The sequence below is a fragment of the Accipiter gentilis genome, chromosome 3 (genome assembly GCF_929443795.1).
Source record: "Accipiter gentilis chromosome 3, bAccGen1.1, whole genome shotgun sequence".
Taxonomy (NCBI): Eukaryota; Metazoa; Chordata; class Aves; order Accipitriformes; family Accipitridae; genus Astur; species Astur gentilis.
The window spans coordinates 30,244,165-30,269,582 of record NC_064882.1 but is presented as its reverse complement, the minus strand read 5'-3'; the positions used below and the strand labels follow the sequence as shown (position 1 = coordinate 30,269,582).

Sequence of the window (25,418 nt, the reverse complement as noted above, 5' to 3'; positions counted from 1 at the left end):
GTTGTCTTTAGTATGACTTCATATCCTACAGTGTACTAAAAATATCGGGAACTGCTGAGACCAAAGGGAAATAATGTGTGAAATTATCATTTTTTTCTTCATGAAAGGCATTTGGCGCAGAACCCGTTTATCTGTGACTGCCATCTGAAGTGGCTGGCGGATTATCTTCATACAAACCCCATTGAGACCAGTGGTGCCCGTTGCACCAGCCCCCGCCGTCTGGCAAACAAAAGGATTGGCCAGATCAAAAGCAAGAAATTCCGCTGCTCAGGTAATTTTCTTAGTTCAGCTGCTATTTTTCTTTTGTTGGCAAAAACAGTGGTTATAGAAGTTCTAATGAAGGCAGCTGGCTCTATGGAATTGCTAAACATTGCAGAATCTTTTTTAGTTCTTTGGAGGGGGGGAAATCATGAAAGTCATAGAGTATTGGATCTCGGAACATTACTATAGTTAACACATTTGGCACTATTTCTGAGTAGCATTGAATCGAACAAAAGAAATGCAATATATAATACTTAAGAATGAAATGCTAAAGTTATTCACTACAAGTATCACCAACATAAATCATTTTGTAAAATTTCCGCAAGGCTCTGGAGTATGTGAAAGATCTAAAAATTTCTAGCAAAATATGGAAACATGACATATTCATTCTATACAGGGAGCTTACCTCATACTGAAATTTACTGTTTTCTTTTTTCTAATCTTACTCCATTTCCTACTTACATTTCTCTAAAACCTAACTTTTGTCATATGGTATCCAGCTGTTCCAGGTGCATTTCACATTCTACAGTTTATTCAGTCTCAAGTGCAAATACCAGATGAGAACTGTTTGTTATCCATGTTCCGGCTACATTTATGACTATTCACACTTTGTTGTTTATCAGCTCTCGTTGTGAATACACATTTTTTTCACTTAATTATCTGTAGTTAACTGTAGTCCATACGTAATCTAATAAAACTCATTCTTTGCTTGCTGACATTCAGGTGCATCTTCTATTTTTTTTTTCTCTTTATTTAGCTAAAGAACAGTATTTCATTCCAGGTAGGTTTGGCTCTGCAGTAGGATTGACTAACTGCAGATACTCTCTCCCTTTCCCCCAAAAAGCAAAGTTTGTTAGAGCTTTTAGGAAACTGATGCATGTGTATTAACATTAGTCAATACCTGTAGCTAGACATAGTTTTCCTTTGTAGATTACTAGTAGTTCTGTTTTCTGAATATGAGAGCTTAGCATGCAGCTCCATTTACTTTTTCTTGTCTCACAAATTTGCACACAACCTACCAAAATTATACCTCTACTTAAATTATTTAGAAGGTTGCACCTGCTAGTTCATATTTCAATTGACACCTTTACTTACCTCGTACGTTGCCTTTCTGCCACTACTGTTTTTAAAATGTAGCTCCTGAGCTGCTTTTAAACACAGGAAACCATACTACCATCAAAGAGCTAGTACAACTTTAAAAAAAAATAAATGTTTTACAAATAAACATTTTCTTCCTTTGCTTTTATGCTCTACACTGGCTGCTGCTACTGCTTGCTCACCCTCCTTGTGTTTACGAAATCACAGTGGAATGCTTGGAAAAGAAAGCTGATATTCTTCATTAAAGGCATTCTGTGGTCACACACATACAATGAATCAGAAATGCTTTCCATTAAAGAAAATACAACTTTAGAGTTGGGGTGAAACAGCAATTTACACGCTGCTTTAAGCTACAATACATCTATGATATTTTCACAAAAGAATTACTGATGTTGGCCCTAGCTCTTTGAAATATGTTTCTTTCTTTATTTTACCTTGCTTGTCAGGTGTGTGCACTGATTTCTTAATAGAAAAAAAAAAAAACAATGATGCATTTGCATTATGTTCCTAACAGATTATAAATGATTGATTGGCACAATAAACAAGGGGATAACGAATCTCTTGCTGAATTACAGTATGTGATTTGCAAGCAGGGTTTTCTACCATAGTTTAATACCTAGAAAAATATCTACAATAATTTATTATGACACCAGTGCACTTGTTCTTTCAAGTACTACAGGAATATTGTCATTCTGCAGTGATCTTAGTCTTTGTCTTTTAAGCTGATATGTTTAACAGCTCTTCTCCTAATGCTGTGTGATGTATCACTTAAATTTGGAGCAATCATGTGAAGTTCTTCATGCCCTCATACTAATATGCTGGTTTGAATATGAAGAAAAGGCAAAATGAAATACAAAATAAGGCAGCAATTTGTCAGCATTGGCAGCCGCAAAAATGTGTTTTAGAGCAGCATAAAACAGAGGGGGATTCAATTTCTCAAACCTGTAGTACCACTCAATTCCTTAATGAGTAGAACAGCTGTATTCCTGCCACAGAGTGACTTCTACTCAACCTTGCCAACACAACTTTTGTCTCCGAGTTAGAAGTGTTTTCTTGCCAGCAAATGTCTTCACAGCCTGTTTATAATATGGCCACACATGCAGTTTAGGTTTGTTTATGTACCCTTAAAAAATGCTATTCCTGGGGAAAAAAAAAAAGAAGAAAAATACTTAAATTAATCACAAAGTGCTAGAGACTTGCTTCTTGAAATATAGCTTCTGTGCTTTCTCTTTCTATCATGTTATCAGCGAGATACTGCATAAAATTATTTTGGCTGTTGAAGACCTTGTCCCTGAATATTTTAGTTGTTTGCTTTAAACTGCTAACAGTGATTTACTCTGGATGCAGAAAAAAAAATAATGTATTTGTAGCCTTGCTTATTGGTTATTTAAAAGTGCTAAACCCACTTCTTTACACTTCAATAAATACTGTAAAAATGTTAGCATTTCTTTAAAAACTTAAATATTTTTATATTTAAATATGTCATTAGGAGATCTTTCTCTGCAGACACTAGGAAGTCTTAGTAGAATTTCACTATAGTCATTTGAAGACTAAAGGTTATAGAAGTATTAAATCATTACTCTGAAAAAATATCGTTTGTCTACTAGCTCATAGAAATATTCCATGTAGTTATACCGTATGTGTTACTTAGACATTTACAAACAGTAGATAACATAATACATGATGGCTGTTGGGGTTTTTCTTTTCCTCCCCTGAGAAAACTTTCTCCTATGTCTCTTTGGCTTATTAAGGTTTTAAGTGGCATAGCATGTATATATGTTCAAGGGAGCAACTTTTAAAGAATACTTTCAAAATAGTGAATAATTAATGCATGGGAGGCATTATCATCCTATATGAAATCTGTAACTAACCCCAGTCTGTTCTTCATTCTTTAATGCCACTTAAAATGAATTATTCTTTCTCTCTGCTGAAGATAGTACCCCTTAGCAGCATCTTCTAATCAAACTAAAGTTGAGTAGAGAACATGAGAGCTTAGTTCATGTTTTTGTCTTAATTGGGATTACTCTGTCTTTCTTTCCTTCTTGGCTATCTTTACTTTTGCAGGAGTTCACCATTTTGGCTGTAAGTAAAGTTCAGTGTCTGAGCTAAATCACAATGTACCTCCCAGCCCTGATGCACCTTCTACTAGTCTCAGTCTTTTCACCTTTGTCCAAGAAGAACCCACAGGTCCTTTCAGCTTCTCTTTGTTTTCTTTGTCACCCACCCTTGGTTCCTTACTGGATGTTTTCTCCTGATATGTTTAGGACGTTTTCTTTGACTGCCTATGGGAAATGGTGGACAAAACTTTCAATGTGGTTCATTTTTATTGTACTTTTTATTTAATCTGTGACAGTAATACTGTTACTGTGGCACTGGACATTCCGTAATAAGAATGCCATGTCATGTAAGCAAGTATTAAACTTCAAATGCTTCTGTAACTTATACCTACTCCTTCCTCTTTTCCCTTGCTCTTATCCTTGGCCTAATGGATGCAGTTTTGATAATGTAGCGAGATTTTCTGTTGTGCTTGATCTAACCATGTGGTTGTGAGGTATGAGTAAAACATGGTTCTGTCAAGCACCATGGAACGTCACGCAGCTTTCTACAGCATGGCAAGCTGCTGAGGCTTAAGTCAGGATCACACATATTTTAAATTAAACCTGAAAACAGGGCTTTCAATCTTATGTGTTTGAGATGATGTGAAGTATCGAGACTATAAAAAAAAAATCACAGAGGTTAATGAAGTCCAGTCAACGATACAAATTTGTAACAAGAGAAAGAGAAAAGGTGGCATTCAGGATCTATTTATTCTTGATATAGAGAAAGAAAATAAATTCTAAAAGAATCAGTGGCATTTGTGTGATTAGCTATAACAAGGCTAGATTGGCTGACAACATAATCAGCAGAAAGTACAGCTGTGAAAAGCTCAAGTTAATGTTATCCTGTTATGTGAAGTTGGTCACAGTTTCTTTTTCCAGCATATCTTAAGCCCCTATATTTAACCCTCTCTTGAAGTCCTTGTGTCTGTACAGTATCACAAAGTTTATCATACATTTCCCAAGTTGCCCACCCGTTATCTGCATTGCAGACATCTTTTCAACCTTCTCACAAGAAGCAAATCTTATACTTTATTGACTCAGTATCTGTCTTTTGACTTGACTCTTCCACAGGCACTGAAGATTACAGATCCAAATTAAGTGGAGACTGCTTTGCAGATTTGGCTTGCCCTGAGAAATGCCGCTGTGAAGGGACCACAGTGGACTGCTCCAATCAGAAACTCAACAAAATTCCTGACCACATCCCCCAGTACACAGCAGAGTTGTAAGTTGAACCAATAATAAAGCATTATTTTTCTTATGGAAAAACTAACTAAAATTTTCAAATATAAACCCACAGCTTTACTTTTTTGAACAACAAAAATTAAATGTAACCTCTGTGGTGCACTTCAAAGGACGAGTTATTAATAAAAATTATTTATGCATCATTTTAGTACCATGTGGCCTTAAAAACTTACAGTAAATAAATAAGGCAACTATTCTAGGTTTCTAGTTCTCCAGTAAATGAGCTACCCACTTGGATATTTTTGAAAGGTAGCAGGGTTTATTTTGCTTTTATTTTAACTACAAGAGCAAGTAGGACATCCAGTGACCAGAGGTCTGTCTTAAAAAGTGCTACCTAGGTGTTTAATAAAACAGAGCTGATTCTTCTTATGCAAAGCACACATAATGTGTGTCAGGCAGGAGACCAGAGGAAGATAAAGCAGACAAACAAGACTGACTTGGGTTAAGAAGATGAGATAATAATATAATGAACAGAGATGAGGAGAAAAGAAGTCACAGTTTATTACTTGCTTAATAAATGCCATATGGGAATGATTTGTAAGTATTACAACTGAAGTGCTCTTCAAGGAGTGGTTGAAAGATAAAATTAAGACAGCTTTACAAGGTTTTCCCATGCGCAAAGCATAGTATGAAAGGGAATGCAGAGATGCTTGAAGGATCAGCAGAAAGGCAGGAGATGAAAGTGACCATCATTGGCAGAGCAAAGGCGGGAGAAAATAGCTGGTTTTCCTAGGAGATTCAGTTTAAAGAACAAGGCAAAATGATGAGGGACAAAAGAGAGAGACTTTGATTTGATGTAGTAAAGCGGGGACAGAGATGTGGAGACAGAAGTACTGTGATCAAGTTGTGACCCACAGGGGCGAGATGAGCAACAGTATGGCACATCTCTTAAAAGATAATCAGTCCACAGCTGGCATCAAAGCAACAGTACAGCAGTGAAGGTATGAAATAATGAGACCATGGTTAAGAATTTTGAATATCTGCACAGGAAAAGGAATTTGAAACTGAAATATTGTGTAAATACAGATGGAGATTTTTGTCTGTCTCTGAGCTGGGAGAAGGAGTTGAACTTACTGATGTTTTAATTACAAATCTGAGTGGTAATTCTAGTTGTGCCCAGAATGATGGCAAATTCAACTGAAAAAGTGGCATATGTGGAAAAAGCAAAGCTCAGCTTTTGGCCATGTTCACACTGTTGATGTATTGTTAATAAAGTAATGCCAGAGAAGAAAAAATTGATACACAGTCTTGGGTAAAGGGAGATAGATTTCAGTGGAGAAATACATTTTCTATAATATCTTGACTTGAGGAATAAAAACTGATAGAATGGGTAACGGGTTAAAGTGCAGGAGGAGATTATAAGGTAATGGTTGTAAAAATCATAGCTACTGAACCAAGAGATGAGAAATGGAGTTGTTGAAGTGACAAGCATGTATTGTCTTGATTCTTAGCAGGATTCATGTTTAATTCTCTTTGCTCTGAAGAAATAATAGTTTAGTATTATAATGGTTGTTTTTCATATTCATTTATTTACATGTGGAAGATAAACTGTCAAGTGTTTTCTTTCTATAATTATGATTCATACATATTAAATTCAGAAGAAACAATTAAATCATCAAGGCTCATCTGCTGTTTATCCTAAACTCTCAAATTTCAGTCAACAAAAAAAATTGTGTTTGACGAAAACATAATTCATGTTTCGTTACAGCGATTCTTTCAGAAAACATCCAGTCTTGTTTGAAGATATCAGTGCATTAAAAATCTACCATTTCTCTGAGAGTATTACAGAAGTTAATCAATTATCTCCCTTCACTTCTGTTAAAATCTTTTAAAATGGGAACTTTTACTTCCAGATGGAATCTGCTTCTCTTCAGTTTCCATCATTGCTTCTTTTATATCTTTTGCCATTAAAGAACCCTTTTCTATGCAGTACTTTATCCAAGTAAGATGGTCTTAAACTGTAGCAAAGTTGCTATTCAACCTTCTTTTTGATAAGGTGTACAGATTGTTCTTCAAGTCTTTTGATGTAATAAAAATTTGAACAGCATTGCAAGTATTCTAGAGGGGATAAAGGAATTATTTCTGCATTTTTTTTACTTCCTCTAAAAAATCCAATTGCTGTAGCTAAATATGCTCTTCTGGTATCTGCCTCACTTATGCAAAAGTTACAGCTCTTTCTCTAGATTCCTCCTGTTATTCCTGGTCTTTGATTCACTGCCTTTGTTTTTCCTCTTGGGACTTCGCAATCTAGTTCTAGAGCCACTCTGTAATTTCCAGTTCACAACATTTACTGGCGTATATGAGAAGAGCAGCTAGTTAGCCTTTCTTTTCTTTTACCCACCAAATTTGAGATAAGGGTACTTGTTAGCATCAAATGACACTGATGCTTCTATAACAGTGATGAGGAAAGCTAGATTATTTTCTGCAGGGTGTTGTTTGGAGCTAAGACTCAGCTTGGAAACAAAGATCAAAAGTGAGGAAAGAGTGTTGATTTTGTAGATTGCGCAGTAATAATATCACATCAAAAAACCTATTTCTTCAGAGTAGTTGTTTTTAAAAAAATCTGAAAATAATAATACAGTTCAAGACAGATACTTAATTGTAAAAGGTGAAAAAATTTATAAATGAGTCAAGTGATGTTCTAAATTTTTCTATTTTGTTGCTTGCTTATTGTCTTCCAGAAAACCGGCAAAAGATCTGTCTAATCTGCCTCTGAAGTATTTGAGATAAAGTACAAGCCTGTAAATGCACCCCAGAAATAATATATTTTTCAGGTAGCATTCTAATATATAGGAAAATTCAGGAAGCATTTGATAAATCACTCAAACCAGAGTCCCCAGGAGGAACACTAAATAAAAATTATTTCAGTCTTATATGTTCAATTTATGTGATGATTTTACAATAGCTGATATAATACCAGATCCTAACAAGATAGTTTTTGAAAGCATGAATATCACTGCAGTACATAGCCTCCCAGGAAGGTTCAGCTATCGTACCAAAACATGCAAATATTTTACCCATTGTGTTAATGAAACAGGAAAAAGCATCAAATAAAACAGAGAAACAGAATATTTAGACAACATCATCAAATGCTTCTTTGTTTACTTTTTTGTTTGGAGAATGACATTTCAGTACTTTTCTTTGAATAAACCAGATACAAGTCTTTTTACGATAATTTTCATGATACAGTGATTGACTGATTGTCTTTACCAATAAAGAGCACTGGGTTCAATAAATAATATTAAGATCCAGAAGGAAGATATCACCACATCTGTTAATTTTCCAGTCATCTGTAATAATTTTGATTCCTCTGTGTGTGGTATCACTTACCATGATAGTAGAATGACAACTTCTTGCACGAGTATTTAACAATTCAAAATCTAAAGCCAGCAATCTCCAGCCATAGAAATGCCATGTGATCCATGTGGTCATTCTTCTGACCACAAACCCATGATTTGTAACTCTTGATGTCCCTTTATTTGTGGATATACCCTCAGTGATGATGTATGATTTGTGATATCACTGTATACACAAAGTTGGAGAGAAGATATGACTTGTGCTACATTTTTAACCAAACATAGTACAGTGATTCAACCCATGCTTCTTTTGCATCACAGAGAAGTATAGAGAAACTTCTCAAACACTGAAAATCTTCAAAACACATGGAAAATTCTTAAAATTGTTCTGTAATATTGATAGTAGACTAAGACTAGTTTAAATAAAATAAAAATTCAAATTCTACGTATGACAGTAGGTAGGACTAATTTGTGGTAGCACCACAAATACAAGATTGAGGAATAACCAGCAAGTAGTTCAAGATAAAAGGCTATGGCAGTGTTATCATACATATTAAAGATGGAGTGCCATTGGGCACAAATTTCATTTTGGGATGTATGTATAGGAGTATAGTATGTAAGTTATATGAAATAATTGTTTTACTGTACATAACATATCATCTGGAATACTGTGTCAAGGACTTCACTTTTCAAGATGGATATGGATCACTTGGAAAAAATGTCAAGGAGAACAACAGTCATCTAGAAAAGAAAACTTCTGAGGAAAAACTGGAAAGTTTGGGTGCATTTATGTGAAAGAAACTTGAGGGAGAGACAAAGTAAATTATTTTTAGTATGTAAAAGGTTGTTCCAATGAGGGAAGGATCAAATTGTTTGCCTTTTTCAATGGGGGTAAAAATGTTTGCAGTAGAGCACAGCAAGGAAGTATTATTAGAATCAATAAATGTTTTCACAAACAAGTCATTCTACTAGATGATATAGCACTAGAAAATTATTTGAAAATGTCAGCATTTATAGAATGCTTGGTGCTTCTGTTGTTGATGGTCAGGGGAAAAAAGGCTGTTTACAATGATGAAGTAACTTTGTATATTGACACTGTGCAAAAAGTTGTTTGATATGGTCCCACTAAAAATCGCATTAAGTCATTCAGCTGATTTCAGAGGTGGTAATTTTTGATATTCATGTTCCTTGTACTTCAGTGTGGTATACAAATGTTCTGTGTATATCCAAAAAACTCTTCCTGTCTTCTCTCAGTTTGGTTCCATGCTGAAACCATTGTACAGCCATACCTTCAGATTTACAACCTTCATTTCCCTTCTGGCTATCATTGGGAATCAGCAGGAAGGAAGGATGAACGAGCAGCTTGCTTTTATTTTCTAGGGGTTTTTTTAATCTTGTCTTGCAATAAGGCAATTCTGAAGAGCATTCTGGGTTTAGAATTATGCTGAATTTCATTTCACGGTGATGTTGTCAGTCATCTCTTTTCCTTCCTATTTAAGATCTCTAAATAAAAGCTGGATAGACTCCCTTACTTAATAAGATGACTCCATTAAAACATACAAAGAATCTAAGACTCATAATTTCCGTTTTCTTTTCAAGAGAGGAAATAGGGAATACTGGGTCAGTGCAGATATTTTTTGCAATATAGATGGTCCCCTAACCTAGCAGCTGCTAAAGGTATACTATGCTGGAACAGCCTTGATACCTGAGCAGGAAAGATCAGTATCCAACTTGTATTTGTTGCTTACGGTATACCTTCTTGTAGTGTTAGAAAACAGCATTTAATGCTTCCTTACACAACAGACGTGTGTTAGGTGTCGTGGTCTGAAGATAAACCATGGTCAGAGAAGTGGTTTTAACATCTTGGGAAGACCTATGCAGTATGTTTCAGTCCCTATCCAAAAGAAGCATTGACCATAAAGTAATTAGTTCATTCTGTAAATAATGTTCTTTGAGCACCTCCAGATGTCTGGCAGACCCCACCTGATATACTTTAAAGAACAGTAAACTAATCTTCAGTGGTTTATCCATAATTCTTTAAGATTTTTATTTATAAGTTGCCATGGAATCCTTCCTTAGTTACATTTTTGGTTTTCTTCCCTTAATAGAAAAATCAAAAACTACTTCTTCTATTTCTCTGCAGTTTTAGTTGTATGATGTTTTGTGTTCTCATTTTGATTCTGTTTGTCTTATGTATGTCTAAGTTTAATTAATAAGAATGTTCATTCACAGGAATTATCAGAATTACAAATGTCAATATATATGTAATTGTTCTTCAGCTACCAGTTAAACACCAACTATTCAGTTAAACCACTCTGAAAGTTTCACTTAGTGTGGAATATTCTGTACCAATGCCCGAATATGTTTTTCTGAAATTGATGTCATTTCTTGTAGGCGACTAAATAACAATGAATTTTCAGTCCTGGAAGCTACTGGAATCTTTAAGAAACTTCCTCAGCTGCGTAAAATGTAAGTGCAACTTCAGTGCCCTTGTCTACTCAGATAGCACGTTAGCTCCTTGCTGTGTTTCTCCACCTTTCTTAGTTCTTATCTATTAAAGATTCAGAATATTTTAATCAAAAATCAAGAATGGGTTTAAATTAGTAACTGATGTAGGTTAGAGTTGGCAGCTCTTCTCTATGGGACTAGGTACTGCCAGGAACTTCTCATAGTGTGTAGCTCCAGCACCTTCACTGCAATGTCCAGCCACCTGGTCTGTTATGCAGCCACAGCAGGGAGCTCACAGTATAAGCTGCTCAAAAAAGGTTCCAGTAATTTTTTGTAACTTCCTGTACTACTCCCTAACCAGGCAATTTTGCCTCTTTCAGCACATTCAAGACATGCCTTTGATTCTGTGCTTCATTAAACTGTCATTAGACAAGGGGAATATCAAAATTAAATGACTGAAAAAAAAATGGTTTGATAGCTCATCCATGTAAGTCCATGTTCACAGTTCATGTTCTAAGAGGAGTTTATAAACTTACCAGTTACAGTTGTTACTAAAAATAAATTATGAAAAGCTTTCTTTCACTTATTTAAAAGACGTATTTGAGGGTAGATAATTTAGTTAGACTTAGTGACTCTGTGCTCAATCTTTTCAGGATTAAATCCAAACATAAATAGTAAGTGAAAAAAAATGCAAATAAAAATAGATCAGATTAATGAAAATGATGCACTGCTTTGTAGCCACCAAGTTACTACCATTTGTAAAAGATCAGTCTACATTACTGGTGACCGAAATCTCAAGGGGAGCAATAGTATTACTTAAACTGTTGTTAGCCTTATCCAGATCCTTGCTGGCAGCTGTCATGATCACAATTAGTTAAATACTTATTACTGATTTTTTTAGTTTGTAGACAAAGATTTAAAAACAAAAAACCCCCAGAAAACCCCACAACCAAAAATCAACTTAGCTTTTGACCAATCCCCTTGAGTACACCTTGCCACTTTGGATTGGGCTAAGAGAATGTAGGAATGTCTGGCAGAGCAGTGTTCTGGTGCTATATAGTATATACCCAGTTTTCTTCATTCCTCAAGGAGGTTGTCTTCATTCCTCAAGGAAGCTTTTTCATTCCTCAAGGATCTCAGGTTAGCACTCTTTGCAACTACAGAGTGCCTTTGAAATAAATAAAATACTTGATATGGCATACTTACACATGCACACACATATATCAGCTCTTCATATTTAAGAAAAATGGGGAAAAGGGAATATACTGACAGTAATTACATATTTTCAGCCTATAAAGGTAGCTTAGTAAACATTTCGTGTCATCTATCGCTAGTTTGCTGCTTTTTAGTTAAGGAGGTGTCCAAGATGAAAGAAAGAAAAGGAAGACTATTAATCAGTTTCAGCGTAGCTGTCTGCTGGAACTCCCAAGAGCTTTGAAATCCGGATAATTGAGGAGGGACAAAATTGAGAAAATGTTAATGAAAAGTTAAAGTTTTTAATAATACTGTTCTGTAACTTCCTAATATAGTTAGCAGTTATATAGTTATCAGTTGTTGCAGCATTCTTCAGAACCGGAAAGCATTGAGGTGGTGATGTTACAGATACACCCATACGAATCAATTCTGTATTTTTGTGGAGCTCATATTTCTTCTGGAGGTTCAAATAGGTGCAAAGGCTTTCTGCACGGTTGACATTGAAAAATTGGGGCCTAAATGTTAAATTGATTTGATGGTTCATCAGTAATAAAGCATGTGTATGCCCTGCATCATTGATTAGCTATGGAACATTAATCCTTAAAATATCCCTGTGAATTGGGAGAAGTAGTATCCATGTTACACAAGGAACAAATAAGATATTAGGAAACTTAGGGCTTGACACAGATAAGCTAGCTAAGAGGAGAAATAATGAGTTTCTTGATTCCAGTCTTGAGCAGCACCTTACAGGAGGCTGAACAGCTCCACTGTGAAACTAAATGAAAGCAGTGATGGTGGATGTCTACCTACACTTTAGTAAAGCTTTTGACACCGTTTCCCACAGCATTCTCCTGGAGAAACTGGCTGCTCATGGCTTGGACGGGTGTACGCTTCACTGGGTAAAAAACTGGCTGGCTGGATGAGCCCAAAGAGTGGGGGTGAATGAAGTTAAATCCAGTCAGCAGCCTGTCACAAGTGGTGTTCCCCAGGGCTCTGTACTGGGCCCAGTTCTGTTTAATATCTTTATCAACAATGGATGAAGGCATCGAGTGCACCCTCAGTAAGTTTGTAGATGAAACCAAGTTAGGCGGGAGCGTTGATCTGCTTGAAGGCAGAAAGGCTCTACAGAGGGGTCTGGACAGGCTGGATCAATGGGCCAAGGCCAATTGTATGAAGTTCAACAAGGCCAAGTGCCGGGTCCTGCGCTTGGGTCACAACAACCCCATGCAGCGCTACAGGCTTGGGGAAGAGTGGCTGGAAAGCTGCCCGGCAGAGAAAGACCTGGGGCTGTTGGTCGACAGCCGGCTGAATATGAGCCAGCAGTGTGCCCAGGTGGCCAAGAAGGCCAACGGCATCCTGGCCTGTATCAGAAATAGTGTGGCCATTAGGAGCAAGGAGGTGGTTGTTCCCCTGTACTCGGCACTGGTGAGGCCGCACCTCGAGTACTGTGTTCAGTTTGGGGCCCCTCACTGCAGGAAAGACATTGAGGTGCTGGACCGTGTGTCCAGAGAAGGGCAACAAGGCTGGTGAGGGGCCTGGAGCACAAGTCTTATGAGGAGCGGCTGAGAGAGCTGGGGCTGTTTAGCCTGGAGAAAAGGAGGCTGAGGGGAGACCTTATCGCTCTCTACAACTACCTGAAAGGAGGCTGTAGTGAAGTGGGTGCTGGTCTCTTCTTGTCAGGTGGCTGGAGATAGGATGAGAGGAAATGGCCTCAAGTTGCGGCAGGGGAGGTTTAGGTTGGATATCAGGAAAAATTTCTTTACTGAAAGGGTTGTCAGGCATTGGAACAGGCTGCCCAGGGAAGTGGTGGAGTCACCATCCCTGGAAGTATTTAAGACATGTAGATGTGGCACTTAGGGACATGGTTTAGTGGTGGACTTGGCAGTGTTAGGTTAATGGCTGGACTCAGATGATCTTAAAGGTCCTTTCCAACCTAAATGATTCTATGATCCTATGATTGTATCCTTCACCACAGGCAAGGTGTACATTAAATTACAGCTAGGCTAGAGATGAGTAGTCAGCACTCAAGATCAAGCCACAACTCCTTGTTTTCTATGTCTTAGATAATGGCACCAGTTTGTTCTGGCAAGTGTGTGAATTTTTGTTCTAACAAATAGTATCGTTCTTGATTTGAACAATAAAAATGCTGTTCTAGAAATTGCATCAAATAAAGTTTGATTTTCTTCCCGACACCATCAAGTCCATCAAATAAAAAGTTTTTCGCTTCAGTTCATTTTACGTTGTCTCAGAGCATTTTTAAGAGCTTTTTAAAAATCACTAGTGTGTTATAATACTCTTTAGTGTGTAAATATGTACTTTTATAATATGTGTAAATAGTTACATGAAACAAAAGGAGGCAAGAATAACATGAAAAACCTTTAAGAAAATGTGTGTTGTTGAGTATGATTGCTTTTGTATATATAGTACAGATACTATCCATTTGGGCTGTAATTTCCATATTTCAACTAAAAAACATAAACACTAAATATTTTGGCAGTATCTTGGGTCATTTTCCCACATTTTGATCTGCTTTGCGTGCAAACTGCAGATAAATGAACTATCTTGCTTATAAGCCCTCCTTTTTAACTAATGTCATAAATGATTAACATTACATGTACTGTTTACATTCACACATTTCATTTACATATGCTGCTGTTTATACTGTTTTATTATATTTGTGTTTACCGAGATGAAATAAAGAAATCAGAGTGGTTAGTTGTGCTGGTACTCATTAGTATCATTCTGTTATTAATTCATCTAATAATGCTACAAGGACTGGAGACATGAAAAAAATACAGTCACTGACAAGATTCAAAATTATGAAAAGATGTTGTTGTGTGGCAGCAGCATGGACTGGGTAATTGCAATTATTTAAGAACATCTTCCAAACATTGCGTTAAAAATCCTTACTTCTTCAGTTAGCAGGGCATTGAATTATGCTTTTATGGTTCAAAGTCGAACAATATATTCATTGCTTTTACACAATAACTCAGTATCTTGAAATCTATGCAGACTGCAGCATTTAACAGTTAATTTGGGGTATTTAAAAAAGAAAACATATTTTTCTCTGTTTCTTTTAATGTGTAATAGAAACCTGAGCAATAACAAGATTACGGATATTGAAGAAGGAGCATTTGACGGAGCCTCTGGTGTGAATGAGCTATTGCTCACTAGCAACCGCTTGGAAAGTGTTCGACACAAAATGTTTAAAGGACTAGAAAGTCTCAAAACACTGTAAGTGTAATTATTTGTGTGTTTTTATTCTTCCTTTCTGCCAGGTACTTTTTAAAGTAATGTTCTATCTGTCCTAAAAATATTGATTTTGGAGGATTAGCTCTGGATTATTCAGGCATATCTTGGTTTTTATTCCTATTTTACAAAAAGTTATCATATGTTATATGAATTCATATAATTCATAATTATGGATATAATGTAGCTGAAATTTTTTGTTGTGGTTACTTGACTACAGAAATTCTGAGTCCTCTGAAATGATGAAGTAGTTGAGAATGGGTAAACATCCAACTGCAGAAACGGAAACAGGGATAATCATCTGCTTCAAAGTAACACAATTTTGCACGGGAATTACACATTTTACGTAATGGAGTCTGATTCAATTCAGCTCAACCATTACTGGGAATTTTGCTAGAGGAAAAAATGATTCTGGTGGATACTGAAATGTGGGAAATTATTCTCTCCTAAGTAATTTTAATGTCATTTCAACAGTGAAGGGAGGAATAAAAGCACTATAGCTTGAACTCATTTCATTCTTTCCATGAAGGCAGTTTAGCTCTTTCCACTTAAAAAAAGATGTTTATACAATCCACAGCTTCTTGGCCTTCTTCAGAGAGCCTGTCCTGATCAGCAGAGCAGAGCCAAGATTAAATGATCTCTGGAGCTTCAGCTGTCCATAGACCTTAGGTATTTTTAATGAATCAGGCCTTTCATTTCTAACTTTGCATTTAAAGCTGCTAAAATTGTTAGAAGCATCTATTCTTAGACAAGAACATGGGGAAAAAACAGTCATTTATTGATGGACAGATAGGAGATCAGCAAACTTCAAAGCTCATATGTTTTACAGAAATATGAGAGATTTTAGAATAGGTGTTTCTTGCTTAGTATTCTTGAATTTTTACTAAATATTAGAGTCATGCTAAGAAGGACTCAGGGTAGCCTGATTTCATTTAATTGAAACGCTTGAGAATGAAGTAGAAGTGGTTTCTAGAATTTATCTTAAGAAAAAGCAGGTCAAAGGGGCCTCAGGAAGAGGTCAGCTGGTACCACCTTCTGCTCCATGTAAATAGAGTTCTGAAGTCATTAGGCTTGGAAACATGAAGAGGGGGCTGCTGTGTGTCTCTGATTTGGGGAATTTAATCAGTTTAATTTATAGTCAGGTAACACACTCATAATTACTGATTCCGGTACTGAAAGAAAAAAACCCACAGAAATGCTTAGAGGAAACACCCCTTGCCTCTGTGAAACCTACCCACCCATCTTTCTGTTTTCCAGTCCCCTCAATGCACACTGTGCTCAGTCCCTTCAGGGAGGTGACGGGCAGCACAGGGGTCACGGCACTTGTGGTTCCTCCACTGGTAGCAGTCCCTTCGGAGTCACACCGCTTGGCCCTTGCTTGGGCCACCACTTCAGCTCTGGCCTCTGCTCGGGCTAAGCTAAGAAATGCTGATCCTTCCTTTCTCAGGATGCTGAGGAGCAACCGCGTGAGCTGTGTGGGAAACGACAGCTTCACGGGCCTGAGCTCAGTCCGCCTGCTCTCGCTGTATGACAACCAGATCACCACCGTGGCACCTGGCTCCTTCGATACGCTGCATTCCCTCTCTACATTGTAAGTCACGTTTGCGTTTTACCTTACCCAAGTTTAAACCTCTAACGTTTTGGGGACATTTCTGTTAATGGTTTACTGTATAATTCCACAGCGTGAGGTAAAGTTAAGGGAAAAAAAGAGTTCATAGAGGGATTTTGAGAAAGGTTATTTTCTGGACCGTCTTGGACACATGAAGAGTATGTTTTCATGGTGCCCTTTGATGCAGTGTTAGATTTCTAGAAGTGCCTGAGAAGGCAGAAAAAATGTCCTGCTTGCCCCCCTCACTGATCCGAGCCTGTGTAGAGGGCCACATTTTGGGTAGGCATTGCACAATCACCTGTTCACAGCTGTTCACATCACCATGTTGTCTGTCTTTCTGCACTGTGCTGTCCAATTATTATCTTAAATTTCCTCAGCCTACTGAGGATCTTAATTCATATATGTTTTATAATGAAGCTTCAGTCTCATTTTCTATGAAAAAAAAAGCATCTCTTTTTTATTTAAATATGACGTAATTTAAGGGAGGGGAAAATGCTGAGCAAAGCTGCCACCCAGTTTACCGAAGAAATGCTTTTTGTAGGTAGCTTCATTCAGGAAAGTACTTAATCCCCTTTTTACATAAAAAGTGACACTTTGCACCAAGTGACTAATTTGTGCCTATTAGGGATGACATGTTTATAAATAATGGAATTGTCAATAGGTTTGTGCTGAAGTAAGGAGATGCCAAAAGTACTGAGACTTCTAGAAGTAAATTCATTTTTATAACTGGCATGTAATCAACTTAGCTGTCACTTCAGATAGGAAACTTATTCTCTAGAGCAAATAAAAGATGGAAATCTTGAGATGACAAATTAATGGAATAGCTGTTGTCAGGTTAAAGCTAATAATGTAAAGTAATCAGCCTTCATCTCTGTATGAAATTACTGCATTATCAGTACAGAGTGGCTTGACAACAAGTCAGGTCTTTGACAGTTTTAAATTATTTCTAAATGAGTTATATCAAGATTCACCATACAGAGCCTAAATTATAGCTTTCACCTATGGTTTGTACGTAGCATTGTTTGAAGAACAGTATTTAAGCTTAGCTTTTTGAAAATGGAATACTTAGGATGAAAAAATGGTGTCATCCCAAGTAAACTTTCCTGTGGTTCTCAGAAACCTCTTGGCCAATCCCTTCAACTGCAACTGCCATCTCGCATGGCTTGGAGACTGGCTAAGGAAGAAACGCATTGTGACGGGGAACCCTCGTTGCCAAAAACCCTACTTCCTCAAAGAGATTCCCATCCAGGATGTGGCAATTCAGGATTTTACATGCGATGATGGTAAGAAAATTAATATTTGAACTTTTTATAATTACAGCTTTCATATGTATAGCTGCATGATTCCCATAGATCCCAAAGTGTTACGCTTTAAGTAACTTCATCTGCGCTTCATGCTCCATTTCTACATCAGTTTAAAAATCTTCCACCCATTTTTGGATGATCAGCAAGCACACAGCTATTGTATATGTGCTTTCAAAAGTTTTTCTTGCCTATGTTCAGTACTGCAAATCATAATTTAGAGATAATATAAAAGTTAAATAAATTGATCAAATGTAGTTCGGATGAGAATATTTTCAAATGCTGATGCTTGAATCAAGCACTCTTTCAGGTTACTTGATCAAATAACATGCCATTTTGCTTAGTTTGTGACTTCCTCAATGCTTAATAAAAAAAAAGGCTGCTATCTTGCATCTCTCTCACACATGCTTCCATTTATTGCATTATTAGTTTGTCAATTTTAAAGGCTGTATCTTTTCTTTAAATAGATTCTGTTTATTTTTAATAATTTTTTAATTTTGAAAATCAACATGTATTTTGTTTTATTATCTTTCATTTTAAGTTTTGTTCTTTCTTTAATGATCTTTCATTCCATATAGTAGCATTTTTACCTAGTAAAACAGTATTGTACTAAATAAAGCATCACTTCAAATGTAAATTCTTGGAGCAATGGTTTACAGACATGACTTAATGTTTTCCCTACCTAGAGATATCATAATGTAGAAATAAAGTTTGTTTATAGGAATTCCAGGTGCGATATTATTGCTAATACCAAAGTGTCATTTCTATAGCAAGCTTAGCATCTGTTTGTTTTTATTAACCAGGAAATGATGACAATAGCTGCTCTCCACTGTCCCGCTGTCCTGCAGAATGTACCTGTCTAGACACAGTAGTTCGCTGCAGCAACAAAGGCCTAAAAGCTTTGCCTAAGGGCATCCCAAAAGATGTAACAGAACTGTAAGTGGCACACTTCCCTTTTATGAAAATCAATGTCAGATTTATATTGTCAGGTTCAAGAATGAGGGGAAGAGAAGATGAAGAATTGGATTCAGTAGATCAGCTGACATTTATTAATATACCACTTTATAGTTATAAAGACTTGCACAGTATCTTGAGAAATTTGAGGTTAAGTTTGAATTAGCAAGGCTCTGTAAGTCCCAAAACACTCTAAGAACTATCTGTTACTGAAAAGCTTTAAAAATATATGTATATAAAATGGTAATCACTCTCAGAATTTATATCCTCAACACTGAACCATCCTGTAACTGAACATGGATATCATGTTGCAATGGCTTAAATTATGGGCAACAGTGAATCTGATTAATCTATGGTCACTGTTTAGAAAGGAATGAAGAAGTTCAATTACATGAAAAAGTAAAAAGAAAACAATCTATTAATGTGTTTGCATATTTTCATAATAAATGTGGTTTTGTGGTATTTCAAAAAGACTGGTTTTAATAGAAAATCTTACTTTTTGTGTAGGCAGTCTTATACCATCTGGGATATTTTCTTAATCTCTTGATAAATTATTATATGAGAAAAATGGTTAAGATTGCATTTTATGAGAAAATATAATTTGAATATGTAGATGGACAGTAACATTGATATAAAAAAGACCTTGCTACCTCACATATTGTTTGAAGGTAATAACTGAATAAGCTACTCATAAGACTAGATGAGTCAATTTTTATGCATTATGAAGGGGAAAATATAAACCTAAAAATTGGGTTATTCATCTGTTTTGAATCTTGATCAGATAGGTCACAAGATTGAAAGAAATGGATAGAAATTATTTACAAGAAAAAAAAGTTGGGTTTGTGTTACCTATGGCAAGTATTTAGTATTAAATTACTAATGCTTCATAGTGACTGATTATTGTAGTGCTTTTTCAGAAGACATCATAACTGTGTATCTTAAGTCACTAAGACAGTGACTTTATTGTTTTACCATGTGATATTATACAGAAGATTCTGAAATGTCCACCACTAGTGCGGTGCGTAATACCATCCAAAAGGCTTTAGTCATTAATGAAGAGAAATTGTTAAGAACTCAGACTAGCACACAGCTCTATAAACCTATAACTTATTTCATTAGGTTTTGTTGTTGTTTTTTTCTCTTGAATAGAAGGTAACTTAATTAAATATAGTCTGGCCTAATAAATACAATTTGACAATGTTAAGGGCATCAATGTAATGTAAAATTAAGCAGCTAAAGAGAGATACTTTTGGAATTGCAAGTGGAACCCTGACTGTGACTGAAAAATCATTTGTGCACAATTTTGTATGCTTTAATTAGTGTCTAAGCATGCAATTTAGCATATTTTTCAAAAGGATAATGGAGGTATTTTCTGTTAGCAGTTGCATACTGATTGATTCTTCTTGTTCATTAGCATGCATAACCTTCCAAGTTGTACTCTTTGTGTTTTATAAAATATCTTAATAGTTGCTTCATTTGAACAAGGAGGAATTTTTATCAGCCAAGTGGATACTTCTAGTACTTCAGTTCTAATCAAACTAAAGCAATATATCCTAACATATCACAGAATGATAGAATCATAGAATGGTTTGGGTTGGAAGAGAACTTAAAGATCACCTAGTTCCAATTCCCCTGATATGGGCAGGGATATCTTCCACCAGACCAGGTTGCTCAAAGCCCCATCCAACCTGACCTTGAACACTTCCAGGGATGGGACATCCACAGCCTCTCTGGGCAACCTGTTCTAGTGCCTCACCACCCTCACAGTCAAGAACTTCTTCCTTACACCTAATCTAAGTCTACCCTCTTTCAGTTTAAAGCTATTACCCCTTGTCCTATCACTACATGGCCTTGGAAAAAGTCCCTCTCCGGCTTTCTTGTAGGCCCCTTTTAGGTACTGGAAGGCTGCTCTAAGGTCTTCCTGGAACCTTCTCTTCTCCAGGCTGAACAACCCCAACTCCCTCAGCCTGTCTTCACAGGAGAGGTGCTCCAGACCCCGATCATCTTCGTGGCCCTCCTCTGGACTTGCTCCAACAGGTCCATGTCCTTCTTATGTTGGGGGCCCCAGAGCTGAACGCAGTACTGCAGGTGGGGTCTCACCAGAGCAGAGCAGAGGGGGACAATCACCTCCCTCGACCTGCTGGTCACTCTTCTTTTGATGCAGCCCAGGATATGGTTGGCTTTCTGGGCTGCAAATGCACATTGCTGGCTCATATTCAGTTTTTCATCCATTAATACCCTCAAGTCCTTCCCCTCAGGGCTGCTGTCAATCCATTCTCCACCCAGCCTGTATTTGTACTTGGGATTGCCCCAACCCATGTGCAGGACCTTGCACTTGGACTTGGCCGTGTTGAACTTCATGAGGTTTGCATGGGCTCACCTCTCAAGCCTGTCAAGGTGACTCTGGATGGCATTCTATTATCTGTCAATAAAAGAATTTTCCCAGAATACTTAGTCCTTCAAAAAGTTTAAATGTTGTTCATTTCTTTCTTAGTAATTAAGTGTATGAGCCCATGCTCCATTCACCACCATTTATGTAATGCCATTAACATAGTGTAAGCTATAAAACTTGTTGAGACACGTATTTTGTATTTGGCAAGCAGCCCTAAGGAAGGCATAGTCCAAGGGAAAAAAAAAAAAAAAAAAAAGAAAGAAAAAGCTTTTTCATTAGATGTAGATAGTTATTTCATTAAGTTTAACTGTGTTTCAGCCCATCCTTTTAGTCAAGGGAAAAGTTTCCAAAGATGCCACAGCATACTTAAAGACGTTAAGCTCAAAATCAATCTAAGAATATCTCTATCAGAGGCTGCTCTTAATTCAAGTGTGTTCCAAGTATTTGGATGGCTAAATTATATTCTTTATATAGGGATAATGAGGGTGTAGTTTTTACTTGGGTTCCAGGAGACACAAGTAATACCACCATCAGGAAGTCATTTGCCCCAGTTGAGAAACTAAAGATGTTTAATCTTCCTGCTTCATTTCAGAGAATCAGGTAAATTCAGCACTTCTTATAACCTCTAAACTATTTGCCCTGGTTACATGAAGAGCCCCTCCACTTGTACTTTGTAATGACTGGCTGCACACTGGAAGCTTTTTAGGCAAAGCTTGTTACCTTCCTTTGCCAGTAACTCGGGTACCGATACAGTTTGATGGCTCTGTACCTGTTAAGTCTAAGGATGAACAAGTCTGTCATCAAGAATTATGAGCATGGAAGAAGAGCAAGGAATATACAGGAGCTGTAACCCTACAAAGAGGAGAAAAAAAAATATCTAACTTTCTAGTGAAGGATAATTGATTACTGTCTTTAGTCCCTAACACACTCCATAGGAACAGGCTTGTGGTATGTCATGCCTGATATATCATGAAATATACAGGGAGAAATTAGGGAAGGTGAACCTGAACCGCCGGCATGACAAATGAATTTGCTGTTAGAGCTGGGACCAGCCCTTGCTGTTTCTACTGTAAAGGACTACCTCTGCAATGTCAGGGTCTGTTTCTATGTACAATAACTCAAAATCCACACTTAATGCGAGTTGCAGAAGTCAGATTTACTTTTCACCTGTAGGTATGTGTGAAATGGAGATGATAAGGACCTAATTTTGCAGAGTCTTTATGAAATAACAGAAAATACTATGTAAGAGTTGGTTGTTATTACTGTTACTTCATAATACTCATAATATCTGATACAATAGCATTTGGATCTTAGGCTACAGGTCCTCAGTTGTGTCTCTAAAAAACAAAATTTGTAGGCAAGTTTTAGTATGAAACAGAAATAGTATGTATTCGTTTGTTATTCACTTTACTGTTGGATTCTAAGATTAGTAGATGAAGATGCTACTGTTTTAACAAAAACCATAATGCTCTATGTTTTATTTTTCTATTTTAGTTACTTGGATGGAAATCAGTTTACCCTTGTTCCAAAAGAGCTTTCCAACTACAAGCATTTAACACTTATGTAAGTAGTTTTAGAGCAACATCTTCTACTACAATGAAAAAATACAAACCAAAACAAAATACCCGACTACATTATACCTGGGTTTACTTGTAAGAAAAAAAAACATAAAATGTACCTTATCTTTTAGCAAATACGATGCGCAACCTCTTTTTACAACAGAGGATATTTTATTTGGCTTAACACATCCTACATATAATATACTCTGTCACATTTTATAAGCAGGGGTATTTCATTCCAGTGATTACACCACAAAGTAAATAAGCAGGAATTATAGTTAGCCTGAAAAGGGATGTAAAATCTTACAAAGTTAGGGTGATTAGGGTAAGGCGTTAGGGTAATACAGCATTTTGTTACGAAGCTCCATAAAGGCACTAGAATTATTTCATTTACAAAAGAAACATTCTGTCCTATGCTTCATTCTGTGGTATGCTTTGCATAGGAATAGCACATACTGCTGTTGTAACACTTGAATGTAACCCCTTCTGTTTCTCCCACAATATATGGTTTAATGACTCAAGAAGAGAGCTTGTCTAGAACGCCTTACTCCCAACTCTATTTCTGACTCACTCTCTGATTTGAGGCAAATCACTAGCTGCTCTAAAATTTATTACCTCTACTTCATGAATGATTTGAATGTGATTTCTCTACCTTGTAAGAGTACAGTGAGAGAAACAGGAAGACTGTCAATGTAAATGGCTGTAATTCCATGGCCTTTGTTAGGACTATAAAAATTTATACCAGCTGAGGTTGAACTGTGTAACATTCTGAAAGCAGTTTGTGGTTTCATTATAATCAGAATAAAAAGTGGAGGCTAGTAACAAAATCCCTTAAATTTCTTTTTGACTGGGTTTAGAGCTTTGCTGCAAAAATTGAAAATGGTTTGACATTCAAAAACAAGAACTTGGTTTCCTTTATTTACCTCATGCTAGACACAAGTGGTCACGGTCACAAATTTAGAAAAAAACATGTTTCCAAAACTTCTAGTATTTTGCAAATAATGTCAGGAAAAAAACGTGCAATATTCTCAAATGTATACAGCGTAGAACCTATAGGAAATCTTTGTGGATTGTTTAGGGAAGTTATACAAGAACTAACTTGCAGCACACAGAAAATACAAACTTTAGAACCTCAGTACCAGAAACAAGCGTATAGATTGGACTGTGTGCAGTAACAGTATCAGTGGAGACTGGATATATGGCTAGAGATGAGGTTAATTAGAGGCATATTGACAAGGCTTCCATCACAGAGATTAGGTACTTGTGGTGTGTTTTTGACAAACACAGACAGAAATTGTATAACTTTACCTCCTAATCAGAAAATACACACAAACAATTTAGCAGACATGTAATACAATAAATTATAGTTGAACAGTAAATAAAATGCAAACAAGATGAGTATTAACAGTCTCTATTTATCAGACCTGTGGGGCACGTTATTGTAATCTTTTCTGAATATATCCTCATACTGCTGTTATGAAGTTGAGAATGTTCCTCAGCTGTGTGTGGAAAACCAAAACACTATGCTTAGTTCTTCTGTGGCCAAACAAGGAATTGCATATGAGTCTGCTGAGTTCCAGATTAACAAGGAAAATTGTTTATTTCTAACTTTTTCTTTCTCTTTTGAATAGACTGCTCTGTTATACTTGCCTAATATGTTTATTATTATGAGTCAGTTGTCTTACATGCTTTCATGAAATTTGAGACAGAGAAATATGCATATTGCATAGCTATTCAACAGTACTCTTAAGTTAAAATATCAAGGGCCCCTCAGAAACAAATGCTGTATTATTTCACCACAAGATACAGTAAACAATAGTGAAATAGTGAACATAAAATGAAGACTAAAGCACAATATCAGAATAAAGAACAAGCAGTATTCACATTTAATACGGCTTCTTCAAAGCTTCTTTGAAGCTACCAGCATACCACTCCAGCTTCCATCATACTTATGCTTAAGATTTTATTCATTAGAATATTGAACAACAAGAAAGATGTTAAGGCTTTCTCTATAAATCTTAGACAGTGGTCTTTATAATAATAGCTTTGGGCTTTGATGTCTTCAGTATGTAAGTGTTAAGTAGAGTATTAGATGATATTTACTCAGGTGTCATTAGGGACATGACTAGAATGTTTTCCACTTTAAAACATTCCTTTCATTTCTATACTTGGGTTCATGTAGGATTGCATTATTAACTCAGTAGCATGATGGACATTGCTGTTGTATAAGAATGCATTGCGCTGCTTTTTCATCTGTGTTGAAATGAAAATGCTTTTCATTGATCAAGCTAAACACTTGCTGGGCTTGTATATGGCATGTGAAAATAAAAATATGTGCTGCTTTAAATATTGATACCAATGGTGATACTACTTCTACTAATAAAAATAATGTATCTGTCAGTTTAACTTACAGTGTTTCAGGACTGGGGCAGTCATTTTAAGGTCTGAATTTCTGAATTTATGTTTTATAGAGATTTAAGTAACAACAGAATCAGCACTCTTTCTAATCAGAGCTTCAGCAACATGACTCAGCTGCTCACCTTGTAAGTTTAAACATGTAACAGTGACTCTTTGGAAGCATTACAGTGTGTTTTTTTTGTCTTGGAAAGAAAGGACATTCAGTTGATATTAAAGCTTGCTTGTTGTGGAGGCTGTAAAATAACTTGTTTTCTAACTAGCTATGTGTGCAAAACCTGGTTTTGGTCATGCTCTGCAT

At 36.4% G+C, this 25,418-nt stretch overlaps 1 protein-coding gene across 17 annotated transcripts in view; it reads left to right on the top strand.

The window, feature by feature from the left end:
* SLIT2 (slit guidance ligand 2) overlaps positions 1-25,418 on the top strand; it is a 274,923-nt gene that overhangs the window by 201,796 nt on the left and 47,709 nt on the right. For 11 of the 17 annotated variants that reach the window (XM_049795081.1, XM_049795058.1, XM_049795047.1 and 8 more), the window contains 11 exons: positions 108-271; positions 1,019-1,042; positions 3,424-3,441; positions 4,530-4,680; positions 10,391-10,465; positions 14,729-14,872; positions 16,335-16,478; positions 17,613-17,779; positions 18,601-18,733; positions 22,638-22,706; positions 25,174-25,245. In XM_049795081.1, the coding sequence (XP_049651038.1) occupies positions 108-271; positions 1,019-1,042; positions 3,424-3,441; positions 4,530-4,680; positions 10,391-10,465; positions 14,729-14,872; positions 16,335-16,478; positions 17,613-17,779; positions 18,601-18,733; positions 22,638-22,706; positions 25,174-25,245 (1,161 nt within the window). The remainder of the gene's footprint in view (positions 1-107; positions 272-1,018; positions 1,043-3,423; positions 3,442-4,529; positions 4,681-10,390; positions 10,466-14,728; positions 14,873-16,334; positions 16,479-17,612; positions 17,780-18,600; positions 18,734-22,637; positions 22,707-25,173; positions 25,246-25,418) is intronic. The other 6 variants (XM_049795103.1, XM_049795074.1, XM_049795038.1 and 3 more) reach the window with 3 other exon arrangements.